The sequence below is a fragment of the Episyrphus balteatus genome, chromosome 1, assembly GCF_945859705.1.
Source record: "Episyrphus balteatus chromosome 1, idEpiBalt1.1, whole genome shotgun sequence".
Taxonomy (NCBI): Eukaryota; Metazoa; Arthropoda; class Insecta; order Diptera; family Syrphidae; genus Episyrphus; species Episyrphus balteatus.
In genome coordinates, this window is record NC_079134.1 from 28491515 (window position 1) to 28503369 (window position 11855).

Consider the following 11855-nt stretch of genomic DNA (forward strand, 5'->3'; position numbering starts at 1 on the left):
ACAGTATTCAGTTTTCAGTATTCAGTCTCTATCCAGTATTCATTATCCAGTATCCATTACACATTATCCATTATCCATTATCTATTATCCATTATCCGTTATTCATTATCCATTACACATTATCCATTATCCATTGTCCATTATACATTATACATTATCCATTATAAATTATCCATTATCTATTACCCATATATCCATTGTCCATTATCCCTTATCCACTATCAATTATCCATTATCTATTATCCATTATCTATTATCCATTGTCCATTGTCCATTATCCATTATCCATTGCCCGTTATCCAGTATTAAGTGTCCAGTATCAGTATCAAAAGTAGGCAAGAGAAACAAAATTATTGAATTTTAGTTAGACGTGTGTTGCTTTTCCATGATTTTTGGACTTTATGAATTTTTCCCAATAATTGTTAAAACAAAATTATGTAATTAAATTTTTTAAAATCTCAAATCTTGTACCTTAATCATTTGTCTCAGAAATAATTCTAAAAAGAATCCCCGATGAATTTCTTTTTTGAAAAAAGTTATAATATTAACAAAAAACCATGACTATTTTGCTTGCTACAAAATGGCATCCTTTTTGCACCTGACCTATAATTTGTTTTAATATATTCCCCAAACTAGGGTTTTGTTGTATAAAATAGATTTTCCCACCAAAACATCATAAATCCCAGCGCAAGTTTAACATTAAATGTATGAAATACCATAGAATGAAAGTAGGTTTATTTTTCATCCTTTCCCTTGGGTACCCACAAGTTCCATCGGCAACGAAAAAAGGTTCAGTCGCTGCTTAAAATATATAAAATCCCCAAAGGTGAGATAAAAAACCAGATGATTTTATTCTAATATTTCAATTATGTAGTTTTGTTCCGTCCAAACACCTGGTTGACGTCGTCGTCAGCGAAAAGACAACAAGAATATCCTTATTGTGTTAATGCTTCTGATTTGGAAAGACTTAAGTGTTAACTTCTTCCGTGTTTGTTCATGCTGCCGGTATTGCTCTAGTCGCCTAACGGCGACGCAAGCCGTCAAATGGAAATTGCCGGTGGAAAAATCTATTTTTAGAACAAACACGAAGCTATCCCTTGTTTATAAAAGTACAAAACATCCAAATGGCTTTATTCCGGGTGGTTAGGTTAAAAAGCATGGAGAAAGTTAAACCCCCAGTTAAGTTGATGGGCAAAAAGTGTTGGTATTTTTGTTTTTGTGTTAGAAGGATTCCAAAAAAGGGTTATGAGAATATTTACAAAATTATGATTCCTAACAGAAGGTGTTGGTACTCTGACAGGGATTTAATAATGTTAATATTTCAAGGGTTTAAAGTACTCCACTGCAAAAGTTGGGGTTATTGAAATTTTAGATTTTGTGTAAGGCAAAACATTACATTATTATACTTATGTACTAGAGTCAAAAAGTTCATGGTGAAGTTATTTAATGTTTATTTGGTGTTTTTCATAAATTTTGTTATAAAGAAAAATGGGAATCAGTTTGAAATATGAAAACTTTAATTTGGCCAAAGGAAATGTTCCCCATTTTTTTTTTTTAATAAACAGAGTTTGCTAAAAAAAAACTTGTGCTTGTGTAACACTCAAGTTTTTTAAAAGTCCATAACTTTAATGCTCAAAGTCTAGTCTAGTCTAGGAAACCCATACCCTAAGGAAAAACCAGTTGGGACATAACTCCACACATTGTTTTTGAGAACTTATATTCCATTAAGGTGAAATTATATATGGACTTTCTTGTAGGGCTTTATATTACACCGTTAAAAACTAAAGTTGCATAACTTGCCATATCTCTCTTGGTCGTATTGAAATTACTCCTAGATTTTATTGGGACTTATGTCCCTTTAAGACCAGTGCCAATAATTTTTGAAAATAAAAAAATTATTAGCAGCATATGGGTGGTGGGAAAATTTAGGATAAAAAAATTATTAGCAGCATATGGGTGGTGGGAAAATTTAGAATAAATGGTATATGACAGGGGAAAAATAAATTGCGCACAAAAAAATTATGGAAAGGGGGTGGGTGGGCGAAAAAGTGGGGTGGGTGTCAAAAATCATGGTTTTTTACGATTTCTGTCAAAATTAGACGTCCTATCGAAAAAAGTCAAATCCAAACGTTGTAGGTAGTATAAATGTCTACAACTTTTACTCAAACAATTTTTTTCTATAACCTCAAAAATATTGAAAAAAAAAATGCAAAAATACAATTTTTTGATTTTGTATTTTTATCTTTTACAAAAATAGTTGGATTTTAACACAACTTGGTTAAAAAATACTTTTTTATGTTTTCTATCTACTAAAAATGTTGTTTGAGCAAAAAATTAATTTTTGGATTTATGACGAATTTAATTTGAAAATATAGCTTATTTTTCAATCAAAAAAGTTACAGAAAAAAATTTTGATTTTTGAAAAGTTTGGAATGCAATTATTTAACTTAAAACCGCTTTTTAAAGATTGTGTGGAAAAACTATACTTTTGTTTTGAAAATATTGAGAAAAATTGAAAAAAAAAACAAAAAAATGATTTTTAAGATTGATTGATCGATTGATTGATCCGTAAATGACAGTAATATTGGCGAGAAATAATTTTCCATAGAAACCAAATTATACTTTTCCAATGGTCATTGACCTTTTTAATTTGAATCAAGCACTAGAATAGCTCTAACGTGCAAATTTTTTGAGATATTGAATTTTTAACGTCAAAAACACTATTTTTCTGATTTTTGACATGGTAATATGTCAAAAACGTGATGTGATAGAATTTTTCTGACTTCAGATTCGAGCTCAGCGCACAAAAAACCATTAGAAAAATATACTTTGATTTATATAATTTTTTCTGCCCTGTTAAATTTCACTAGTCAAAAAGTTTTTTTATAGAAATAAAAGTATATTTTTCAATCAATCAATCTTAAAAATCATTTTTTTCTTTTTTTTTTCAAATTTTTCTCAATATTTTCAAAACAAAAGTATAGTTTTTCCACACAATCTTTAAAAAACGGTTTTAAGCTAAATAATTGCATTCCAAACTTTTCAAAAATCAAAAATTTTTTCTGTAACTTTTTTGATTGAAAAATAAGCTATTTTTTCAAATTAAATTCGTCAAAAATCCAAAAATTAATTTTTTGCTCAAAAAACATTTTTAATAGATAGAAAACATAACAAAGTAATTTTTAATTAATTTTTGTTAAAATCCAACTATTTTTGTAAAAGATAAAAATACAAAATCAAAAAATCGTATTTTTGCATTTTTTTCAATATTTTTGAGGTTATAGAAAAAAATTGTAGACATTTATACTACCTACAACGTTTGGATTTGACTTTTTTCGATAGGACGTCTAATTTTGACAGAAATCGTAAAAAACCATGATTTTTGACACCCACCCCACTTTTTCGCCCACCCACCCCCTTTCCCCAATTTTTTTGTGGGCAATTTATTTTTCCCCTGTCATATACCATTTATCCTAAATTTTCCCACCACCCTTATGATGCTAATAATTTGTTCAACTTTTGCCTTCTGAAAACCGGATTGGCACTGGTCTATTTGTCAATTTGTGCCTTATATTCTTTTCAAATAAAACGAAAATGAGTAATATTTCCCTGGGTGTTATGTCCTTGTTACTGCTTTTATGCTTACATTTATTGGTATGATAATATTCATTCTTTTTTCTCCATTATTGGTATTTGGTGTTTTTTCTCTCGGTGTTAATTTATGACCATATTCCAATAGCACGCTGTAAAATCGACGCTTTCAATTCGTTTGCGATGCAGACTTAAAAGACTTTCTTGGAATAGCATTTTTTTAATGTTTTAAACAGCTCCGACAACGAAAAGTTATTCAAGATGGTCTGGTGTTAACGTGCATAGATGTCAAGAAGATTCACATATCAAACATAAAATAATTTTTTTTTTTTACATACATTTTACTGGAAACCGAAATGAACTTACCTTAATGACAGAACTTCTTTTACTTTAAAAGCCTAATGGTTGTCACTTACTTTGAAGAGGCATTAACTAACTGTTAAAGCCTGATGAATAAAAATATTTCAAAAAACTAAAAAATCTTTTGTTCTTCAACTAAGATTATGATCCATGTTCCAAAGGAAAGAAACGTTTGATTCCAATTAATTTTTTTGTTTGCAATAAAATACTCATATATTTTCACATCATTTAATGAAATTTTTTTTTTTCAACTGAACCTTGAAGTCAATTTTATCCAACTTGCCATATTATCGTTTTGGAAAGTTCATAAATCTCTTGACCAAGTATGCCACCTAGACGGCCTTTATTACCAAGTAGGCTGCCAATAACTCCGTTTGCGCCAATAAGTCTGTCTTCGCCATTTAAACCACCCAAAATTCCATCCACAAGGCCTTCTTCGCCAAGAAGACTTCTCAGAAGCTTCTCTCCGAGACGACCACCCTCAATCTCATCTCCGTCAAGTAGACCACCCACGGAGCCGTCTTCGCCAAGTAAGCCACCTAAAAGGCCATCTTCACTAAGTAGATCACCCACAATACTACTATCAGCTGGCATTGCTGCTGCAAAACTGCATGAAATAACTGCCAAGAGGCTGAAGAGTGCGATAACCAAAACGCCAACCGGATTATTTTTATAGAATTTTCGATGTTTTCTTTTTAATGAAAGGTTAATACTGAAATGGCTTCAAATAATGCTACCTTTATTACTTGAATTTTGAACAAAATTTGATATTTTTGAAAAATTTCATAAGAACATAGGTAGTGAAAAAAAATAAAAATCTATTTTATAATTGACTAAACACCGATTTAAATAATCTTTTACACAAAACCAAGTTCCAAGTATGCCATTTGATTTCTTGCACAAAAAAGAATTTTCATAAAAAAAATTCAAAAGCCGTTAGAGCGGTTTTTTTTTAATAAATTTTTATTTTAAAAAATTTTCCAACATTTTTCAAAAAAAAAAATTTGGTATGCCATTTTGAAGAAATAATTAATTTACACATAAAAACGAAATCTCAAAATTTTTTACCAATCCGTTTTCAAAAATTGATTTTTGAAAAAAAAAAATTTCTTGAAAATTTTCTAAAATTTAAATATTTCATAAGTCTTTTGTATAAAAACTTTCGTTGAAATCGGGTTAATATTGTACGAAATATTCAGAAACCAAAAAAACGTTTTATGGCAGGATAGGAGGTACCGTTAATAACTGTATAAAAAATAGTTTTTTTATTTCAAAAGCTGGTTCTTATATGTAATATTTCACACAAAAATTTTAATCAAAATCGTTAGGGCCCTTAGAACACAGATTATGTCAGATCAAGTTAAAATTTATAATAATGTACATGTAATAAAGTGCGAAAGCTAGAAAAACTGTTGAAGCTTAAAATTAAATGAATTTGAAATGGAAATCGTAAAAAAATAGGCCTGACCTAGATGCAGCCAAGAAGTCACAATGTCGTCAAGTCGCCATGCGATGTCGCCATGTCCCCATTTTTGAGTGCATTGCATGATTTTTTTTTTCGAATTTTACAACGACAATCGATAAATTATAGTTAACTTGAATTATTTAATCAAGTCATCTGAAAAATGTATTGTCTTAAAGGAAATGGTAACGGAGTTACGAATAACAGAGTTACGCGCGACAGTGTTACGGCCGTCAAAGTTACGCGAAACCGAAGTTACGAAAAACCAGAGTTACGAATTCTAAAGTTATGTTAAGCTATGACATGTGATTTTTGGGTTGGCAACAATTGCGAGGAACGATATGGAATTATGGAAACATAAATAAGAGAATATCGATACGTAGGTGCAATATTAGTTGGACAAATAAGAAGTTAATTTCAATTATAATGTCCCCCAAACTTACATAAGTATACTTATGTTTTTTTTTTCTATTTCAACGTTTTTGCGATCTTCTCACGAAAACAAAACCATTGTATATCTATACCTATCCAATCAAAATTTTACAAGATTAAATAACACCCATTTTCGCTTTACTCATTTAGTTCTGACCAATGAGAAAAATGTTAATCTCTTGTTTGTATTTCCATAATTCCATATCGTTCCTCGCAATTGTTGCCAACCCAAAAATCACATGTCATAGCTTAACATAACTTTAGATTTCGTAACTCTAGTTTTTCGTAACTTCGGTTTCGCGTAACTTTGACGCTCGTAACTCTGTCGCCCGTAACTCTAGTATTCGTAACTTCGTCGGTTTCCCGTCTTAAAGTATTAGAATTTCTGCCATTACCCTAGTAAATAAAATGTAAAAGTCACAGAGATTGGAATCGGAAAATTCATATTTTTTTAAATGCTTATAAAAGTACTCCAAAACAATTTGAAGAGTTATTTAATAATGACACTCTCATCTTAATAGAAGATAACTACAAAAATGATTCCAGATCTAACAAAAACTCCAAAATCTTTTGCTCTTCAACAGAGATTAAGTTTCAAGGAAATAATGAAAATTCAATTTAGGTACATTGTTTTTTTTATATAGCAAATCAAAGTTGTCCACCGACAGGTTCACCAAGTAGTCCACCTACAAGACCGTCTCCACCAAGTAGTCCACCGACAAGACCTTCTCCATCAAGCAGTCCACCCACAAGACCGTCTCCACCAAGCAGTCCACCGACAACACCGTCTCCACCAAGCAGTCCACCCACAAGACCGTCTCCACCAAGTAGTCCACCGACAAGACCTTCTCCATCAAGCAGTCCACCGACAAGACCGTCTCCACCAAGTAGTCCACCGACAAGACCTTCTCCATCAAGCAGTCCACCGACAAGACCGTCTCCACCAAGTAGTCCACCCACAAGACCTTCTCCACCAGGCAGTCCACCCACAAGACCGTCTCCACCAAGCAGTCCACCGACAACACCGTCTCCACCAAGCAGTCCACCCACAAGACCTTCTCCATCAAGCAGTCCACCGACAAGACCGTCTCCACCAAGCAGTCCACCTACAAGACCGTCTCCTCCAAGCACTCCACCCACAAGATCTTCTCCACCGACAAGACCGTCACCAGCTGGGAATGGTGCGGCAAAACTGCATGAAATAACTGCCAAGAGGCTGAAGAGTGCGATAACCAAAACGTCAAACCGGTTCATTTTTTCTAGAATCTTCAATGTTTTCTTTTAAATAAAAAGTTAAAACTGAAATGGCTTTAAATAATGCTAACCTTTTATACTTGATTTTTTGGACAAAAATTAATGTTATTTTGCAAAAAAATAATTTTATTTCTATAATCCAGCAGATGTATGCAAAGTTTAACAAACAAAACAACAACAAATTTCGTATCTATCAAAACAATACCAAGATCATGCAGTCTACAGTGGAGTATTGGAACAAGTTAGGGCCTTTTTCAAAAATGCCTTCCACTTCTATTGGTTGTGGAATTTCAGAAGAACTTCAAAACAATTTCATCATTGAATAAAATTAAAGAAGAGACACCGGGAAAGAAATCCGCCATAAATGAGGTGTGACGCTAGAGTCGCTTTTCAGGATTGTGTATCTATTCAATAGCCTAAAAATCCCTGAAAAGGTCTTTTTTTGGTTACTAAGTTACCAAAATTAATACAAAATATTACATTTTTATATTTGTTTATTCGTAGTTGTTTGTTTTATTAATATTTTAAAAATTATTTACGTGATAGGTAATATAAAAATTTTTGATTTTTATTTAAAATCGCTAATTTGTTTTTTTTTTCTTTTTATTTATTAAAACTGACAAGTATAGATAAAGATTTTCTTTACTTAGTGACTGCAAGCGTTTATTTAATTTTAATAAGACTGTGTTAGCATTTATACCGAAGTTTTAATTCACATTATTTGTACGTTGTAGAAATGAACTGTGGCGTATACTTGCTCTTTTTTTCAAAAAATAATACTTGTGCAAAAAAATATCTTTCTACACAATGTCTATGTTAATTTCTTTAAGGGCTTTTAAGTAGATCTTAACTTATCAAATTAAAAATACTATTCTTCTTTTTTCTTAAATTTTTTGGATTTAATTCCAATAACTATTTTGAAAACTAATGATAGTTTTAGGATCAAAATAAACAGGGCGCCCAAATAATTCCAAATCCACTCTGAAGAAAAGAATGTGCAAATTTTACTGTATGCAAGATAATAATAATAAAAAAGTTTTTGGCAATGATAATAAAAACATATTTAATCAAGTGTTTCTATTACTATTTGCATAACTGTCTGTGTATAAGAATTTTAATTTTTTCTTTGTGAAATATTGTTAAAAATATTTACCTAGTTTATGTTGTTTGAAATTATATATACATCAAATTGCACTACTAATCCTTAACACGGGCATGCGAACACATATCAAGTTAAAAATTATATTAATAAATAAATGAACAAGATAGAAAGTTGTTAAAGCTTAAAATTAAATAAATAAGTAGGGGAGGGTGGGGCACTTTTGAGCACGGGGCACATTTGAACACTGCATATAAAATTTTAGTTAGGTAATCAGTCTTTTTTAGAAGTATTTCGATATTTGAACCCGTCAACACCATATCCATAAACGTCAATGACTTTTTTTGTTATTTCAGCTGGCTTTCAGATTTATAGGTTAAAGGTGATTTTTATAGTGGTTTTGCATTATTTCAGTTTTTTTAGTTGTAAGAGTTTAAAAAAAATTCGGTGGGTGATTTCAACACGCAATACAATTTTAGTTAAATTTAGAAATTTCGATATTTTCTTAAAAAAGGCAAACCAACTTTTTTTTTTTTAATGTTAGAAAATTTTTATACATATGTATATGTAATTACATATAAAAAATTATTTAAAAAAAAAAAACGGTTCTAAATATTTTTGAATTTTTTTCTAAAAATTCCTTTTTGCGCAAAAAATTTCAAAGGTACTTCGTTTTGTGTAAAAGTTCATTTTAATCGTTTTATAATCAATTATAAAAACAGATTTTATTATTTTATTTTTCTAAACTACTTATACATATGAAATTCCTTAAAAATAACAAAATTTAAATTTTTTCTAATTTTTTTTTTTCGGTAAAAAATTTTAACATAATAGTTATTTTTACCATTTGAGCATGTACGTTACGTGCGACCCCCAGTCGTGCATTTTATTTATATTAAAAGCTTACAAAAAAAAAGTACACACATTAAAAAGTTTAAGATTTCTTCTAAAGAATAAAGCTATATTTAAATTTTTAGAATGCGTAACACCAATAAATCCATTTTTTTATTACAAAACCTATGATAAATTGTATACCATCTAAAAGCCTATTGTTTAAGCTCAAATTATTTATATCAATCATGTGTGCCAGACATCTAAAAAAAGTGATAGAATTTTTTGAACCCAATCAATTTTCATCAAAAAAAAAAACAAAAAATCTATCTTTTTTATCTTCTAACACCATAAAATTCATTTCTTTATATAACAACCTATAATAATAAAAATATTTTCTGAAAGCTTATTATTTTACGATTCAATCATATTTCTACAATTTTCAATATCAACGGTTTTCTTGATTACCATGCAATTCATCCGTCGAACAACGCAAGAGGCGGAGCATCATTATATAAAAGATTGTATTAAACACTCGTTAGGTTTTAAGCTTGAGCTTGAATCGATGCAACTTATAAGTGTGAAAGTTAAAAATAAGCCTGATGTACTTAATATCTCATCTACATACTGCCCTTCCCGGTACAAAATTGATAAAAATGAATTTTCAAACTTGCTAAAATTACTTAGACCAACTTTTATTATCGGTGGCGACTTTAATGCAAATCATACATTTTGGGGTTCTAGATGCATATATCAAAAAGGTTGAGCGTTATATGAAGCCGGTATGGAGAATAATTGTGACTTCCATTCTACTGGGAAACTAACTTATTGGCGGGCAGATACCTCGAAAATACCTGACCTGATTGATTTCTTTGTAGTCAGGGGAATACCGTCAAATCGAATTAGACTAACAAACGGTAAAGCAAACTGGGAAGGCTTCAAGAAAGATATTGAGGATAATGTTGAATTAAGGGTATCACTACAAACACCTCTTGAGCTTGAGAAAGCGGTAGATAATTTTGTGCATATCTATTGTTCAAAAAGCCGCATGGAACAAAGAAAAACGAAAAGCGCGCAAAAAATGGCAACAAACTCGTGCTCCTCAACACAAAGCTTATCTAAATCCTCTTAGTAATTTGTTTAAAAAGATGATATCAGATTTTAAGAACCGCGAAGCTAAAAATTACCTAAAAAATTTGACGGCAGGTAAAGAATCTAACTACTCTCTGTGGAAAGCGATAAAAGCCACAAAAAAACCAAAGCTTCCAGCACGTCCTATAATGAAAGACCAAAATGAATGGGCAAGAAGCGACAGAGAAAAATTAAACGTTTTTGCTGATTACCTAGAGGAAACATTCAAACCATTCAATGGGCAAGCATTGAATGATAGTATAATTATGAATATAACGACAAGTGAAAGCTTCATCACAAGAAATGTTACGCTCGCCGAATTAAACAAAGAAATTAAGAAGCTAAAGTCAAAAAAAGCACCAGGATACGACTTAATTATTGGGAAAATTCTTAAAATGCCCTCACGGAAAGGTTTAATAAATCTCCTATATATAATCAATGACACTCTTAGGTTAGAATATATTCCAAACCAATGGAAAGTGGCAGAAGTAATAATGGTATTGAAATTTGAAACCTGGAAAACCATCTCACGAAAAGAAATCGAACAGGCCCATTTCACTTCTTCCTGTAGTGTCGAAGGTCTTTGAGAGAATATTTCTTCAGTGTCTTCAGCCAATAATAGAAGAAAGGGGTCTTATACCTGAACACCAGTTCGGTTTTAGAAGCAAGCACTCGCCAATTGATCAAGTGCATAGAATAACCGATTTTATTGAGAAAGCTCTTAAGGAAAAGAAAATTTGTTCAGCGGTCTTTTTAGATGTGTCTCAAGCTTTTGATAAAGTATGGCACGAGGGTCTCAAATTCAAATTAAGACAAGTTCTACCTGAACGACTCTTTACCATTCTTAGAGAATATCTAGAGAACAGAATTTTCCGTGTTAGACACGGAAATGATTACTCAGACTTTAGGGAAATAGTGGTTGGGGTACCACAAGGTAGTGTTTTAGGTCCCATTCTGTACCCTCTATTCACACGCGATATACCTTAAACACAAAAACTACTATCGCTGACGATAGCGCAATATTTGCAGTAGGCAAAAAAATTAACGAATCGACAAGTAAATTCCAAAATGCTCTTAATAATGTCAATGAATGGACACAAACATTTCGAATAGCACTTAAAAAATGTAAGTCAGTTCATAATAATAAGAAAGTAAATAGACTACCTTTTTTTATTAATACTACTCAGGTCCCATTTGCAAATGAGGCAAAATATCTCGGGATGACTTTCGACGCGAAATTAAGATGAAAACCGCATGTTAAAAATAAATGTGATCAGTTACATATGAAATTAAGTGAAATGTACTGGTTGCACGGACAACATTCTAGACTTATGACCGATTTCATAAACATTTAAAAGGCTTTTAAATGACGTTTTTTGCAATTAACAAACGTCAATTTAGGACGTAAAACCCAGATAGATATTTAAAAGAGCTTTATGAAATTGGCCATTAGTATCGAAAACAAATTATTAGTTTACAAGCAAGTACTTAAAGCTGTCTGGACATATGGTATTAAACTCTGGGGTTGTACCCGCGATATAAATTTAAAAAGATTACAAACTTTTGAAAATAAATTATTAAGATCATTTGTAAATGTGCCGTGGTATATAAGAAATCAAGATCTTGACAGGGATCTTGGAATCCCTATGGTTCGCGAAGAAATAAAAACTTTTTCCCAAAAGCAGAGAAAACGGT

General features: G+C 31.1%; 1 protein-coding gene across 1 annotated transcript; it reads right to left on the reverse strand.

Annotated features, from left to right (window-relative positions):
- Positions 1–6493: 6493 nt before the first annotated feature.
- LOC129910388 (acanthoscurrin-2-like) lies at positions 6494–7099 on the reverse strand. The gene has a single exon (XM_055987799.1). It carries the CDS (start codon positions 7097–7099, stop codon positions 6494–6496), a length of 606 nt encoding a protein of 201 aa, XP_055843774.1.
- Positions 7100–11855: the final 4756 nt, after the last annotated feature.